The sequence below is a fragment of the Nesoenas mayeri genome (assembly GCF_963082525.1).
Source record: "Nesoenas mayeri genome assembly, chromosome: 18".
Taxonomy (NCBI): domain Eukaryota; kingdom Metazoa; phylum Chordata; class Aves; order Columbiformes; family Columbidae; genus Nesoenas; species Nesoenas mayeri.
The window spans coordinates 9,682,933-9,700,069 of record NC_137566.1 but is presented as its reverse complement, the minus strand read 5'-3'; the positions used below and the strand labels follow the sequence as shown (position 1 = coordinate 9,700,069).

The 17,137-nt window shown below is 47.9% G+C and overlaps 1 protein-coding gene across 4 annotated transcripts in view; it reads left to right on the top strand.

Annotated features, from left to right (window-relative positions):
* VAV2 (vav guanine nucleotide exchange factor 2) overlaps positions 1 to 17,137 on the top strand; it is a gene marked incomplete at both ends in the record, with an annotated part of 113,930 nt that overhangs the window by 21,907 nt on the left and 74,886 nt on the right. For all 4 annotated transcript variants that reach the window (XM_080356169.1, XM_080356168.1, XM_080356167.1 and 1 more), the window contains one exon: positions 4,336 to 4,452. In XM_080356169.1, coding sequence (XP_080212295.1) covers positions 4,336 to 4,452 — 117 coding nt within the window. The remainder of the gene's footprint in view (positions 1 to 4,335; positions 4,453 to 17,137) is intronic.

Below are 17,137 nucleotides of genomic sequence, written 5' to 3'. Positions count from 1 at the left end.
CCGTGCCGGGGGGCAGGAACGCATGTGGCTCTCCAGCCTGCAGTCATTTCTGCTGGGGCTGGGGGATGGTTTCCAGCCTTGCCCCAACCTGCTCAAGTAGCTGGATCTTTTTGCACGAATTTGCATGGGAAATGGCTGCTGTCTTGTCAGTGCAGGTGCTGCGAGTGCCCAGTCATATGGGGACCACAGGGAGAGGGTGGTGGTGGTGACTCAAATGGGGGTGTGAGGAGAAGAGAGGTGCTGAGCTGCCGTGCACCATCCCATGGGCGCCCCTCCTGCCCACGGAGCTGTAGTTTCCAATTGCAGACACATCCCTCCTGCCCAGGGGCTCTCTGGGGGTGCAGGAGCAGAGTTTTAGGGTGGCCAGGCATGTCCCTGTGCTAAGTAGAGTGACCCCAAGTATCTGGGGTTATCCCAAGTACCAAATTATCCTTTTTTTTCATCTCTACAGAAAGCTTCTCCAATGCATTTATACATTTGCAGGACAAGTTTCTGAGTTGCACTGAAATCTCAGCAGCGATACGCTTTATATGCACAGTGATCATCCAAAGAGTCTCTAAACAAAACAAATAATGTAATGAAAACCCTCTTTAAAAAAGAACATTCCAGAAGCTACTGAGGAGTTTCCAGCGTGTCCCAGGTGCTGCTGTGGTCCTACCTTGGTTGAAATTGCAGCCTCCCTGCGTTGCAAAGCGGGTTTCTGTGGGCTGGGGCAGGACGAGCGGTGGTTTGGAGCAGTTTATTCGCCTTACGGCATTGCAGAGTGTTTAAAAATAAGCAAAGCTGTTCCGAAACTCGGTGAGCGCAGGTGGTGGGGCCTTTCTGCCGTGCTCACAGCAGGAGCTGGGCTGTTGTGCTGCCTCCTTGCAGCCCTCAGAGATCAGCTCAGAGCTCACCACAGACTTTTCTCATCTATTGGCAGGCTCCAATGTATTTTGTTTTACCAAATGTGTTTTTTCTCCCTGTGGTACTATCCCATCCCTGCCCTCATTATGTTTTTGTTCTGGCTGTAATATCTTCCTGCTATGAAATGCTTCGGATGGGTTTTGCTGTGCCTGGGTAGCTCTCCCCATGCTGAGGATTCCTGCCCTGGATGCTTTTGGAGCGGTACGGTGGAAGATGCTGGTGTCTGCAGATGATGTTGTGGTCTGTTTTCAGAGCATCCTGGTTGCTGGTGGTGCCTTGCCTCCCACCAGAAGCAATGGCTGGGGGGTACCGAGGCGGTTTTGGGTGTAGAAGAGGGCAATGGTAGGACTCGGGGTGTGCGGGGGTCCTGCTGACCCTTGCACTGAAGAAGGTAGCAGGACCTTCCTCCAGCACTGGTCTCGCTTGTAGCATATAAATGACACCATTGATTTTGGTCCTGGCAGGTGGTGAATGAGCCCCATGGAGAACATTGGTTTCTCTTACTCCTGTGGAGTTGTTTACCCATCCGAAGGTGTGATTGACTGGTAAATAAAGTGGCCTCGGCACAGCTCATATCCAATTGTAGCTAATTTCAGTATTTGACCATTGTGTAACACTATCAAGCCAACAATTCCTGATCTTCCATCAACAGCAAACTAGCTTTGAAATGCCTGTGAGCAGAAGCAAAGGAGATATTTTGCAGACTGATGAGAGAAATAGTGCAGGAGCCAGTCGTGCCTCTGTTTTACACTTACTTGTGCATGAGGAATGGGGCTAGAACCTCCCTACAGTTGTCATCCCAAGTGGTGGCTTTTCTTGTGGGCAATGTGGTGGCACTGTTCTGCTGCCAGCTCCTCGCTGGTGGAGCGGGACCGTGGTGCTGCTGCCTTGGTTTATTGTTTACATTGGGCTTTTTCAGCAACTATTTAAATAGAGTATTGGATTCTTCCGTGATGCTTGTCGGGGTGGCAGAGCCTGATGGCTTTGTCCAGATGTCCCCTGGGGCTGCGTGAAGGGCAGTGACACCGCTGTGGGCACCTCGTGCTCATTTAGCAGCTGGTGGCGAGGTGGCGGCCAGATTTGAATGGGATGCGCAAAGACAGTGGGATGCAGCTGGTGCTGAACAGCATGGCTGGTCACAGCATCACAGGATGGTTGGGGTTGGAAGTGACCTCTGGAGGTCATCTAGTTCTGTCCTTTCTCACCCAAGCTGAGTTGAGATGGGGGCAGCTCAGCCCCATCTAAATCCATGGCAGAGCTGGGTTTTGCTCCCCGTTAGAAATGCTGTCATGACAAGGTGTTCGTTTATTCGGATGTGCCATCTCTCCGCGATCCTTCAGAAACAAGGCAGCGTGAACATGGGGCTTTTCAGGAATTCGAACCACAAGTGTATTGTGTGAAGGGTTCAGGTTTTCACACCCATCAGGTGTCTTCTGCTTGGCTGAACATCGGTGCCGTGAAAGTCCGTCTTTCCTGAGCACTTCAGCCTTGGGACAGGCGGGAGGTGGGGAGCGAGCATCTTGTAATGACAGCTATAACCTGTGTCATTAACTTTCAAACCGGAGGCTTAAAAGGATTTAAAACAAACACATGCTAGAAATTTGGAATGAATGAGACTGCAATGCAACAGCAAATGCACCCCTGCTGCAAGCAGCCGCTTTGCCCAGGGTGTAAATTCTTGCAGAGACTCAGAAGATAAAGTTATGAAATAACCCGTATCGGTGAGAGAGGTTGTGAAGCAATTCCAAAAAAACCCTCTCAGTCTAGACAGATTGTATTTATTGCAGTGTTTATGTGAGATAGAGGAATGCCCTAGAAAAACAGAATTGTTTTCAATTCCTGCCTCCAGCACTTGTCTAATGAGGAGGCTCTGATGTGATGGGAATGTCCTGTGCTGGGGGAGCTCTGCACAGAGGGGGCTGGAATGGGGGAGAAGGGTAAAAGGTTATTTATTATTTCTGTGTAGGTAAACCAGCCTGTTGTCAATGAGACGGTTTTGATAATCTCATCGCCACAAACCTCACGTACAATCCCAAGTGCAATGATACCGACAAGCTGCACCGCGCTCCTGTCTACGGAGATGCGATAACCCCAAAGGCGCTGCTTTGATTCTTCTAATTAAAAGAAAATTAAGCTATTTTATTTGGCTTTGAACTCTTGGTGATGTTTGCAAGCAGTGTTTTTGCATGGTGTTGATTTGGTGACAACTTGGGGAGCAGAGAGAGTGCCATGTGACAAAACCATGCTGACCAAACCCCCCCAAGGCAGCCTGCATCCTGCGCCTCTTTGTCACGTGGGGACGATTCAACCCTTTAATTTACTTATTCTAACATGTTTGTTGTGTATTTGTGAGGAATTTGCTGGGGGGGAAGTTTAAAAATACAGCAATAAATTGAAGGTATTTTGTAGAATAGCATGAGGATGCAGAAAGAAGTGAAATTAATTGGCTTGCTCAGCAGAGTCATCCTCATGTAGGTGATGCAGCTGCAAAAATGAAGCAGATTTTTGTTCTCATGTGAGCCCCTGTGCTGCCAGGCTTCACCATTGGAGCGAGACTGTCTGCAGTCCCCAGACTTCAAAATCCATCATGCTCGCAAACAAACAGCCAATTATTGCTATAGTCAAAGACAGGATTTTCGTGAAAGAGAGACATAACGTTGCTCTGCCGGCTGAGCTGTCTGAATAACTGAGGGTGGTCCCGAGAGGGGTGAGATTTCCGCCTCTTTGCATGGGCTAAGACTAAAGATGGGCAAAGCTTTGTGGAAACAGTCCCAGGGGTTGCCCTGGTTTTGGGAAATGGGATCTGGGCTGATGTTCTTCTGTGGGTCTGTTGGTGTTCTGGTGCCTGCAGCATCTGGGAGGTGTGAAGCTAAAGGAGCAAATGTTACTTGAATAATTTGTCAGTTGTTTCAGACCCCAAAGCAAAAAAAACCCTGATTTTCCAGTGTCTCAATCTTTTATTTGGTCTATGTGCATGTATGCATGTGTATGGATGTACAGCAGTGTGTACAATAAATAACATAATGTATGTCCCTCCTGGAGCGAACCACATGGGATCGTGCTGGAAATGGTTAAAAGTCCAACACTGGGCTTCTGTAGAACATCAGTTGTAATTTATATTTGGCTTTGACCTTGAAAGGGAAACATCCTGGCTTAAGTTTTCCAGCCCTTCTGCAATGTTACCTTATGTGAAACTTGTTTTTCAAAAGGGCATTTGTTTCTGGTGCGCAGCTGAGAACACAGGAGCCCTCACAGGGCACCAGGAGCCTGACATCTTCAGTAACAACAAATAAACCAATACACGGCTTCTCAGTGCAAGTTTCTAAGCCCCCGTTAACTCACCTCACATGTGAATTTAACTCAGTAAATCTCGGTTAAAATGTGTGCCTGTTGTGCTCACTTTTTGCCTCCCTTTTTCTTTCTCCCCAGTTTCTCTGTTTGAAGAACATCCGAACCTTCCTGAAAGTGTGTCACGACAAATTTGGGTTAAGAAACAGCGATCTGTTTGATCCCTTTGACCTCTTCGATGTCCGGGATTTTGGAAAGGTAAGAGTTACTCCTGGGCTCCGGGGGAGCGATGGTGCTGGCGCTGGGTGATTCTCCTGACTTGTGCTGCAGGTTTTGGACAAAAATAGAAAGGTTTTGGGGTTTTCTGAGCATCTTTTGCACCCTTAACCCGCGCACTGGGTGCCTGTTCCCCCATGCTCGTGGCAGCCTGAATATGGGATTGATTCTGTTGTGTCCTTAGCGAAGGATGATTAACCTTTTAGATTACAAAGCCTCTGGGATCAGCCTCTAAAGTACATAGGAAATGTCTTATTTTTGGGGGAAATCAAAGTATCTGTGTATCTATGTGTTCATAAGAGCTGTTGGACGATACTGTTGTTCTGATACCCTGACTTTTGATGTGAACAGCGTCGGGGCTGTGCTGTTACTCTAATGGATACCGGGCTCAGGGAAGCTATTACCCAGGACAACCGCTATATTCTTTAGTGAAAAAGATGTTAAAAGATTTATTAAAGCTCTCTATTGTTTTACCTCTTTCGAGGTACCAGGCGTAAGCTGCTGGAAGGCATCTTCACTTCTGATTATCCAAAGAGTAGATTTTCACTGCTGATGGGGATATATTATTTGATATTTATTGCCTAATTTATTTCTGGGCTATTATCTGGAATGTGCAATCGCAGGGGCTTGTTTTATGAGTTTTTTTGATTTATGAAATACAAGGAGGCTTTTGTTGTTCTGGGAATATGAATGCACAGAAGGAACCTTTTGGGCTGGGGAAAGAACCACTGCTAATTAAAATGCTGCTTTATCGTCACGTTGTCTCTTGCTTTGTGCTGTTTCGAATTGCCTGAGACGCCTGTAAATAGAGCATGGCGTTAAACACTGCTGGAACACATCAGCTGAACACGGTTTGGTTTCCTTTTGGGTCTGGTTAGGGAGCAGCTCTTCCTTCCTCCTGTTCAGTTTTTGGGAGGACATTCAGGTTTGTGACTTGGGCTGGGGAGCTGCTGTTCCCTCTTACCTCGTGACAACTTAGGTTTTTAGGAGACTTTGGAAAGAAACTCATCAAAAACTTCCAAGAAATCCAAATTATTGCCTGGACCTTGCTTATTTTTGCATGGATCGTCCTCCTCAAACAACCTGATGAGATGTGGGAGGCACAGATTCTGTACATGGAAACCTCACTGCTCTTTTCCCAATGCGGTTCTTTATCAGTTTGGTGGGAGTATCAGCTGTTGATCTGCACCACCCTCAGCCCCTGTCAAAACATCCCCATTGTCTTTGGCACCTTTTGTTCCCACGATACCCTCAGATCCGTGTTCAACAGCAGCAAAACAAATAAACAGGGAAAAATCTGCTGTTGACCGTTGTGCCTTTCAGCTTTGAGTCACAGCCAGAGCAAGAGGAGTCTCCAATCCACATTCCCACAGGCCAAATGCAGACTTCACGCACCAAAAATTCTTCCTGGAGCTATTCATTCCTTAGATCAATAGCTTTTTTCGGTTAGGAGACACGTACGCCGTGTAGGAGACTTTTCTGGATGGAGCACAGTAGCAGTCGACCGTTTAATTGCATAGAAACCTTGGTGGAGTGGTGTTGGGTGTTTCCTTTCTGGATGCCACTTAAGTGATTATTTCTCTCCTCCAAACCAGAAGGTGGGTGAGACAGCAATTACTAATAGCCGTTGGGTTTGCTGCAGTGCAATTACTCAGTAGAAAGGCAGTGGCTTGTGTCTATGTGGTGCCAACCTATACGTAAAGGGCTGGTCACTTGGAATCTGCAGGGTCTTTTCTTAGTGGTAGAAAGACACGAGTGCTTTAGAAAAGGAAGGAAAATCAGATCCCTCAGTCTTGCCTTGACCGTCTGTTATTTCCAGAGAGTTTTCCATGACTCCCTTTGGCTTCCAAGCTGGGATTTCATCAAGAAGGAGCTGCCGTAGGATGGATGGAGCCTCCTCCAAAGGAGCAAGTGTGGTTGGGGGCTGCCGGAATCCACTAACACTGGTTTCTATCCCTGGGTTTGCTACTTTTAAGTGTTAAGCTTGGGAAGTTCCTGTTTCCTTACTTGTCACCAGGAGAACAGCTGGTGAAATGGGATCGGGACCCATGTGGGCTTCTCCGGCCAAAATCCCCGTGGAGCCACAAAGCTCCATCTCTGCTGTTGTGGGATGTCCGGTAATTGGCCAGCTCAGGCTTTTGCCAAACAGATGCGTCATGTTTCTTGTAATCTCGGTTGCAGTGTTTCCCAGTTACCCAAGGGAGTTGAAAGGCCGGTTTACATTGCTCCCAGCCAGTGTTGTTTGCTTTTCTTTTTCCCCAATGTCCAGTCGTTAAGCAATCCTGCTGTGGTGGGACATGCTGTGTTTCATGACAGAGATTTCCAAAAGTGACCTGAGATGCTGAGTTGATGTATTTCTAACCGGGCCCCGTTACGACACCTTAAAAGAATATATTGCGATATTGTTTTCTACAAGTTGGCGCTTTTTTTAGTCTTATCCCTTTAAAATCCATCATCACCAGTGAGTTTTGCAGAAATGTTTCTCTGTGGCTGTGTCTCGGCTGCAGGATGCAGAAGCAGCGCTCCGGGAAGAAAACCCCTGTTAATACTTATTTGGCCTTAATTAGGGTCTGATATTGCAGGGGTGAGCACTGGGGTCCTCTGCGGGGGTGCTGGGCAGCCTTTGCTAAAAAATCTAGTGCTCATGTATGGTGTGCTGTTGCGTAGTACTTCATGCACATTTAATACCAGTAATGGTATGAAATGTAACTCTTATTGGACTTGCTAATTTATTGGCACCGACGATAATGAGATAAAATGTACATAAATATGGATTAAACTCTTTACCACTCTATTAGTCAGCACGATGGTAGCAAGGTTCATTAAAGGGAGTTACTCATTTCCAATAACTTGCAGTAATGTACTGGGTTTTTTTTTTTGAGAAATATAGTTCAAATATTCATAAACCTGCGGAGCGTGCCATTTATTAGCCTCCCACTCCTCTCTGCTCTCCCGGTGTGTACTTAATTGTGCTGACTTGCTTTTGAAGTTCCTGCACTGTTTGTTTGATAGGGGTCTGTCCTACCCTGACCCACGAATAAAAAATGATGCTGTTCTAAAAACGAAAAAGGGAAGCAGCTCACGGGCCAGATGAAAAACGAGGAGGTATTGAGATTAATGTAGTGGGTTTTGTGCTGTTGGTTCTGGTCCAGTGGTTGGTGAGAACTGCACCAGCTCGAGCAGGGTCTGGATCAATCCTCCCTCTCAATTAACTGACTCCACCAAGGTTCTCTGGCACATGTGCCTCGTGGGTGGCTCATGGGGGACTTGTACATGGCTCGTCCTGCACATCTGAAGGTTCCAGCGGTACCATCAGAGTTGAAGTGATGTGTGCTCTATATAAAACATTATAATGCAGTATAATTTTTGGTGTCCCCTTCCTCAGGCTGATGGATCTGTGAAAACTGAGAGCTGGTGGTTTGTGTTTCTCTGCTGAGAATTCCCCTCCCTCCATCACCTCTAACTTCACGTACAAGTCAATATCCCTGCAGCAAGTACTTTAAAGGGTGCCTTTCTGACATAGTTCGGGCATATAAAGGGGATAAAGGGAGAGATTTATGTTAAGTAATATAGGTAGGTGAAAATTGCATGGCTTTTGGATAAATGACTGCATTTTAGTGCTGTAATGCATCGCACACCAGAGCTGGTGGCTCTACCTTGTGTCCCATTTGTTTTCAAATTCCCCGGAGGGCCGGGCAGCCGGACAGACCTTCCCGTCTTGTTTTCGGCTGTGCCAGTTACTCAGATGGCTGCTACATGTTGGTTGGATGTGTGTCAAGAAAGGGATCCCATCGCAGATGAAAACATCTCTAATTGCTGTATAACTCACACAGCGTGTATGCAGCGGGTGGAGTGAGAAGTGAGAAGAATTCCCCAAAAGGAGGGTGTGCGTGGTTGTTGTGTTTTGTTTCTTCAGTTCCCGGGGGAGTGGTAGAGTAACTGGCCTGCAAAGAGAGATGTGTGTAGATGTGATTGCATGCGAGAAACAGGAACCCGCTGGGCCCCTTGCTGCACGTCCTTGTTCAGGGCAGGCATCTGGTGACATACCTGTGCAGGGAGGTCACTGCCTGCCAGTTGATAATTAACCCCTCTGTTGTTTGTAGGAGCTGTGGGTGACGTTTGGTCCCTTCTGTGCTGGCTGGCGTAATGCTCAGCTGGTGTCAGGGTCAGCCAAGGTTTGTCCACCTGTGTTTTAAATGGCTTTGCTGGAATCGTACTGGAGACTTGGATACTGGGATGATGCTACAAATAGAAAGGCAGACTGGGACAGCGTGGGTTGGGTTTATTCCCATTTGCCAGTCCGAGGGTTCATTTGGGCTGGGGGCTGCTTGTCTCGCACTCTGTAGGCGCCGAGCTCTGCCTTGCCCGTGGTGCAGGTTGGTCTTGGGTGATGCTGTGGGACGTGGGCTGATGGTTAAAATAAGTAAATCCATCTTGGAAGCTCACTCTAGGATCTCAAAAGTCAGCTTAGGTTCTGCGATCAAGATTTTTGTCATAAAACCTAAAATAAGGAGAAATGTATTGACTTTGAGGAGAAACTTCTTTACTTTGAGGGTGCCAAAGCACTGGAACAGGCTGCTCAGAGAGGTTGTGGAGGCTCCTTCTCTGGAGACATTCAAAACCCACCTGGACGCATTTCTGTGCGATCTGCTCTGGTGACCCTGCGTTAGCAGGTGGGTTGGACTGGGTGATCTCCAGAGGTCCCTTCCAAACCCAACCGTTCTGTGATTCTGTTCCTGGGCATGGTGGGGACATGGGCTGCGGTTCAGGGGGCTGTGTTGGCAGGTGCAGTGTCTCCAGCAGATGTTTTCAGCTGGAACGCTGAAGGCGGGTACAGGAAACAGTGATGCTGAACTTCCCTAAAACACGGGGCGAAAGAATGGCAGGTCTCTGGGGCCAGTCAAGCGTGGACCAGGCGGTGCTTTCTGCTGCGCGCAGGACTGTCCCCCATGCGGTGTTTGCTGTGAGGGATGTGGAAGGCACCGACACCTCTAGTAATGTACCTTGTAAGGCTCCAAATCCTGCTTCCCCCTCTGCCCAGCCGTGTTGTCCCTCCGGTACTAACCACAGCAGAATCTTTGACCCGTGCTGTGGCATATTCTCTGTTTTATTTTTCCCCTCCTCTCTTCTCTACTTGCAAATCTGGTCTGTTTACAGATGTGCAGCTTCTCGGTGGAACTGAAAGAGCCAGAAATGTTCATTCTGGGAAGCTTTGCTTTTTCTTTTTTCTTTTTTTTTTTTTCCTTTCTTGGCTGCTTTCCGCAGTATTTTTCCAAGGGGTCACATTAAGGGGTATTATGTTTCAGATCAAGCAAGTATGGGCAGGATCTTTCGTAACTCCCATAGTCTGGGTGGGAGAATACTGCTGTTGGGCCTTAAACAGCAGTTGAAGTGTTTTAATGTGCAAGGAATCTGAGCTGTTGATCAGGACATGGATAAATGTATATCCTTAATGTGTATCAAATTGATTTTTCTTTTACCTTTCCTTGTGGTAATTTTACACAAAACTGGGAAGAAAAGGAATATTTTCCCTTGAAATCCTGTGAGTGGTAAAGCATTTATCTGTCCATATTTCCAAAAAAAGGAGGGGGAAGAGTCCAAGCTCTCTTGGGTACCCCAGCAGATTTTTGCGTATTGTTTGAAAAACGCCTGGTTTCATTTGAACCCCTTGAGATGTTTTTCCTTTGTTATTTTCCTTTATTATGGCATCAGGCATTTGAGACTTAATGATACAGGGAGCATCATTGTGACTGAAAGATGTCAACAGGCAGTCAGTCTTTGTCTTGGTGCTCAATTAGCACATCTGGCATCATTTGAGATTAACTGTTCAGTGTGCGTGTGCTTTGGGAAGGGAAGGAAATACATCCCAGGTAATATCACTTGAGGGAGTCTTAGAATAAAAGATTTTTTTTTATTTTATAATGAGCTCTTATTTCTTCATTAAAATCCTCTGCAGATTTCTCAGCTTCTTGGAGCTGCAGTGTCTGATGATGGTGCTGTCCCACGGCCAAAAGCTTTGGTTACAAATAATAATTAACATTTCTTGAAACAGATTAACATGTGGGTGTAACTGCGGTTCAGAGGAATGGGCAAAAAGTGAAACCATCAGCCGGAAAATGCTGGCACTGCCAAACTCCACAAACCCCAGCGCTCAGGGTCATTCTGCACAACATCTTCCCCATAAAACAGAAAGAATAACGGGAGGCGGGGGGAAAAAGCTTCTGTAGGAAAGTGTGGTTCCTCTTGGGGCAGGGGAGAGCTGGTACAAGTTAGCACATTGAAATATTGCTGCTGAACACAAACATCCCGATGCCAAGAGGAGCCTGGTGTCCCCTGCTCCTTCTCCAGCCCATCCCAGAAGGGGCCAGGGCTGGGGTGGGAATGGGCTTTGGGCAGCAAGCCTGGGACCCCACACGCTCCTGCCGAACCGATGCTTTGCATTTGGACAGTCGCTTGTTGGAAGAGAAATGTTAATGTTTCACAGAAAATAAGCATTGCACAAGAAAAATGCGTTGAAACCTCCGCGTCTCAGCAGAGCGTGGTTTCGGTCCCTGTTTGCACTCTCGTCTCTCGGTCTCTCATGAGTCTCTTGTGTTTCTAGAGACTCCATGTCACTGATGCTGTGACCAATGGGTCCTGTACTCTTCAAGGACAGCTTTAGGAACTAGGGCTGCTCGTGCCTGGGGACGGTGTGGAGGCTTCTCATCTCCCTCCCACATGGGGGAAAGTTAAAGGGGAAAAGAAACATCTAAAAAACATCTCAGACTATTTTGTTCCACTGGCTGTCAGAATGGGCTGTTTGTTTGTTCTTGGAGGGCTTCCAGATAGGGTGTTTTTCTTTTCTTTCAGAAAGGAAATATTCCTTCCAGTACTCCCTGTACACATGAGGTTCCTCCCGGATGCCCACTGCGGGCTGGGCGCAGCGTTGCTTTGCACGCACAGACCCCGGATAGAGAGGACTGGAGAACTTGGTGAGGGATATCGTAGAGCGGCAGGGCTGTCCGTCTGTCTGCGCGCAGGGACTGCAGGTGGAGCCAGGAGGTGACACGGCTTCAGAGGGCTGGACTGCAGTGATGGTCAGGAGCAGTTTGCTTTGAATAGGATTTAAAAAGCATCTCTCTAAACAGCACAGGGGGGGCTGACCAAAACATCTCAAAACCATCCGTAAGGGTTGTGTAGTTATCCGAAGTATCAGTTTCCCTTTTTAAAGCGTGAGCATTTCTCTTGGGCAAAGAAACCTTTGTATTTTGTGGCTCTTGCAGACCTTTCCGTGCCTGGGTATGGGCTGGGAGGGAGATGGGGCGACCGCGGGTGCGCAGCCCATGGCCATTCCTACAGTGGGACCGCGCTGCTCGCCCGTGGTGCCTCGCTGCTCCGCTTAATGAGCCTCAGATGGTGATGCTGCAGCTGGTTCATTTGCGCTCTTGGTCTTAATGGTGTGCATGTAAGTGAGACATTCTCCTCTTTGACATCATTTTCTTCCTACTAATTATGTATTAAAGCGTAATCATGGTAGCAAGAAAGCAGCCTTAATGCACCCTGGGTAAAGCTAATGATGTGGACACACTGCACTTAGTTGCATTTGTCAAGGTTTCCTATTCCAGGCCTGTTGTGAGTAATTTTAGACATTTTTGAGCCAGCGTGGACTTTGCAGTCATTCCCTACTAATGAGTAAGGCTTGTGTGGGAGAGACTGATTGAGTTGTGGTGGAAATTTCTCCTGACTAACAGATGGTGGGGATTTCACAGCCTGTTACTTAAGTTTTGAAAAAGGTGGTTAATACTTCAGGGCAAGGAGCGATGTGCAAATGGGTTGGAAGTAACACTTAGATCAGAGCCAGCAGTTTGCATGTTCTTCTGGGGCTTGGGATGGTCCTGTTTCCAGCTCTCCTCCTCTTCCATTTGCCGCCTCCAAGGTCCCCCTGACTTTGAGCAGCTCTGGAGCATCTGGCGTGAAGCACACAAGGATCTCAACGCTGTGATGCCCGGTTGCTCTGCCACAGGCTGAAGCCTGAACACGATGGAGCAGTGAGGGTACCTTGCACAACGTATGGATTCTGTGTTGTCTGAAGAGCTGCTGTAGACGTGGCCCAAGGAGCAGCAGTTTGTCCGGGCCCTGCAGAGCAGTGACAGATCTGTCAGCTGTGTTCCCACCACTGCTGCCATTCCACATCCTTTCAGAGTCATCTTGCTGAAGGCAGTTGATTACTCATACGAGTAGGGAGGCAGTTGCACAGATATTTGCATTGCACTGTCCTCAAAGATGCAGTGGATGTCACTTACATGCAGAGTAATGGCTCTTACACAGATGTACTCTTCTATCTCTCTCTTGGTTTTGTGCATCTAACTTAAACTATACATATATCTGGAGAGGACTGATACAAAAGTGGAATTTTGATTAAAAAAAAAAAGCACTTTGTAGCATTTTCTCAAGGACAAAAAGATGAGAAAAGATCTTCTCCCACACACAGACCTTTTGGTGTCGGTGTTATGAGTGTTCGCTGAGAATTAAATCAGGGATGGGGATCCTGGGAGGAGTTTGTGTGCGAGCACCGGGTGTGATATCAAGGGTGTCCCTGTGGCTCCCTGGTCTTTTCTAGGCACATGCAAAAGTCAAAGCAACTGGAGGTTGCACTGGAGGATTAATTTGACAGAAGAGAGCCAGGGTGCGAGCCAGCGGGCTCTGCAGCGTCGCTGTCTGCTGTCCCAGCCCCTTACCTGAGCCTGATGGGGTGCAACAGCTCTGCGATGGGAAAGAGAAACTCGGTCTTCCAAGCCAGTGGACTGTAAAGATTATTAAAAAAAAAAAAATCGAATGTATTTCTTTCATGTGGAAATAGTGCTTTAGTCCCTGTACGGAGGGATTTATCAAAAGGACGTCTGTGCTCCAGAAGCAGAGCTGAGATCACAGTTCACTGCAGATGTGAATTGAACTGGCTGAGTCCCACTTTGAGCAGATATGAACAACCATTGTACAGCGCCAGCCTGTCTTGAACCCCATACGTCAGTTCTGCTCCCTGGCTGTCTTTGCAGAAGCTAGATTTGCACAGCAAATTCATTTTTCCTTAAAAATGAATTCTCTGGCTCCTGGGAATAGCACGGCACGGCAAAGCTGGCGGCAAGGGCTCCGCACAGGGGCACATCAACGTGGGACACGGGAGATCAGCAGCAAACTGAGTCCACCCGTTCCCTGGAGAGGTTGCTCCAGCAGCCGGGGAAATGTTAGAGATGGATCCATCAGCATGTAGGTCTGTTTGGTTTTGCTTTGCTTGTCAGCTGGGCTGTTTGGTCCTGTTATAGGAGAGATGCTGGATGGGAAGCTCATTTTAAGCATTTTCAGCTAATGCAACAGTTGGGGGTGCTGTGATTTTTGTAGAGCCTAGGTGACAGCTTCTCTGTGGGAATCTGATTTTTGGGACTGAGTGCTCCGTGGGATTAGACTTTTATGATGCCTCAGATTATGCACAAAGATTTATTAGTCATTAGGAGAATCTGTAGCAGGATCTTGAATTGAATGTATTTGCCTGGAAGGAAAAACCCCATTGACCTTGGTGGTATTTTTGAGGTAGAGGAGGAAGGCGAGTTAGGGTCATTAGCCCATATTTGATCTAAATACAAAATTTTATTTAAAAACATGCATGCATAGAAAAATCTACAGTTGGGAAGTAGATGAACTTTGGGGTTAAATCCAGCCTGCAGGAAGCCATGTGAAGGACTCTTGCCTTGAGGCCTCACTTGACTCTGTTTGCTCAACCCCTTTCCTCCATCAGCCAAGTCCTAGTGTGTGCGCTGCCTCCCGCCCTCCCCCTCGCCTTTTTTCATAATATTGTTCTAATTACTGGAGTGTGAAGAATTGACTCTTAAAATGCCTCTTGGCAAATTCCATTTGTGCATTGATTTCCCCTCGCTGCAGTCTCGCCATTAGTGCTGGCTATGTTCAGCCCATCCTCGGATCCAAACTTCTGCACCTTTCTCTGGCAAACTGGGACATGCTAGTTATCACATTGGTTGGAGATCATAAATGTCAACGGGAGATGAAAAAGGGAAGAAAATGAGGGCTTTGGAGGAGGATGAAGGGTTAACGCATGTCTGCTGGGGTCCTGCTGGGGTGTGTTTTCACAGTGTTGCTTCTCCTGATGAGCTGCCAGATGTAATTTTTTGGGGTGGCCTTTTAGCCTTGCAGAGATCCCTGCGGCGGTGCAGCCATTGAAGTTGACTGGGTGAGCTGGGACAGCCAGGGATGGCTGTGGGTACAAGGCTCTGAGAGCAGCAGCTCGACTGGTAGCTCAGGGAAGGGCTTGCAGGAGGGTTGTAGGGCTGAGGATTTTTTGTTTGGGGGGTTTGCGCTCTTAACCCTGCTTGGAACGGGGATGTTTGTGGTCATACTTTGCATGTGGTCGTGGTCTTTCCTTTCTCAGGGTGGCTGTCCCTTGAGGAAGGGGTTTGATGTCTCCTCCTGGACCTTCTGCTCCCCAGCTGGTTCCTGGGCTTGCAGCCCTCCCGTGTCCATCTCCCTAGGCTCTGCTGGTGCATCGTGCTGGACCAAACCATGACGGCAGTGCCTGCGGTCATCTGTTGGTGTTGGAGAGAATGCAGGGCGTATGGCTGACGTGCTCTTAAAGTGGGATATTTCTTTAAAAAACAATGACGATACATGGTTGTTTTTAGAGGCTTTGTTTTAAATGAGTAGGGAGCACTTGAATAATGCTTCTGGCTTTTTCTGCAGTTGCAAGGGGCTAAACACTTAAAAAATAAAACTGGAAGCTCAGTTAGCAAGTAATTGCAAGGTTCCCAGGACTGAGGCTTTAAGAAGAATGCCAAAGAGGAGGTTTTCTTCATAACATTAGAGACTGGGCAGCCTTGGACCGTGTCCTGATCCCAGAGCACTTGCGGTGCATCCAAGCAGCAGACTCGTGCTGTGAAATTACAGGTTCCTTCTGTCTGGGTTTCCCTTGCCCCTCTGTTTGCAGCCTGGGAGCTGGACTGGCAGGTCCTAGGGAGGTGGTTTTCCCCAGGGGTGCGTGTGGATTGTGCTGAGGACCTGGGGACTGGGCTGGCCTGAAGCACCGGTGGCTTTGGCTGCCATGGAGTCTCCTCGTTTATCATAAAACCTCCGAGGAATCCTCCCTGCAGGACAGACTATGGGCTGCAGGGGTGTCAGGCTGGATCCCAGTTGACTTTGTTGGAGGACCTGAGCAGCGGAGAACCAAAATTCATATCCCAACAGCTCTGCAATGCTGGTAGTGTGGCTGTCAGCTCCTTCATGGAGCCAGGCTGGGCTGGAGGGGACAGTTGTGCTATGATGGAGTCCCTGTCCTCTGCGCTCCTTGGCGGGGGACCTGGCGGAGGTCATCCCCTCTGCAGATGCGGTGGGGCTCAGCAGGGCTATGGGCAGCTTCCCCCACCTCTACAGCCATTTTCTGGCACATAAAAGGGTTTAATTGCCCCTTGCCTGAGTGCTTGGCACACCCCAGGGCTTCTTCTAATGTGCCTCTTCTTGGCCAATGGCTCACAGTGGAGCAGTTATCCTTCAGAGGAGCAACAGAGCCTGAACCTTCAACACCTTCTCACACTGTGTTGGCAGATAATCAGTTTTAACCTTGATAGGGGGGAGCATTTGACAAGCAAGGCAAGGTGAAGAAAACCTGCCTTGGATTAGACTGAGGAGAAACTGGCTGAGGACACACCGGGGGTGGATGGTCCATGGCCAGGGATGCTTAGCATTGGGTTTCTTGTTTTCACAGTGTCAGGGACCTTCCAAATGCAGGCACAGGCTGGTGCCAAAGGCCCTGGAGGGAGGTGAGCAGAGCTGCAGCCACTGGGGCTGGCAGGTGATGTGGTGGGGAAAAGGCTTTTTTAGAAAGAGTTTTACTGTGCTGGTCCCAGGAGCTGTTGGAGTCTAAGTTGCGATTCCTCGCACCACAATCTGCAACAGGCTCTTCTGTTCACACTCTGTGTTACAGGGATGTAAAGCAGCCAAAAAACATTTAATTTCAAGTGCTTTGCTCCTCCCAGATAATTCCGCAGCTCTGTCTTGCCACAGAAAGGCTTGTAAAGAGGTAGCGATCGATTAAAATTAGTCGCAGCAAGTTCCCGTTAGTACAAGCTGTCTGAAGGACGAGCAGATCTTCAGATTCTTGTGGTTTTGCTCTGTTCTATTTCTAGCTCCATTAAGTCCATTTTTTGCCCTGTTCTCTTCTGAAACATAAATGAATAAATGCCATAACAGGGGCACACTTAAAGAAAAATGAAGCATGACTATATAAATGAGGGACTCAACTACAAGAAAGGTCGGAGAGGAGACATTACCCAGTAGTGTTCATTAAGGGTGTAATTTAGCTTCCTGGTTTACCCGTGTGTTTAGTAAAGCTGGTTGGAGGAGCCACGGAGAGAGATAAGAGATGCAAAATACGTAGAAGGAAACTTTCCTTTCCCATGTGTTTGCATTCTGGGCAATAGAGCAGGTGAAGTGGAAGAGGGATTTTGATACTGATGACTATCTGTGGTGTGCTTGGTATTTTGGAAAGCAAAATATTCCCTGCTCGTGGGGAGAAGGAGGGAGCCGAATGACGGCTGTTTGCAGCGTGACCCTCGTGATGCTTCTGTTTGCAGAAGGCAGGGCTGTTTGCTTTTCTGCTCCTGGGCACACGCTGAGCAAACCCGCACCG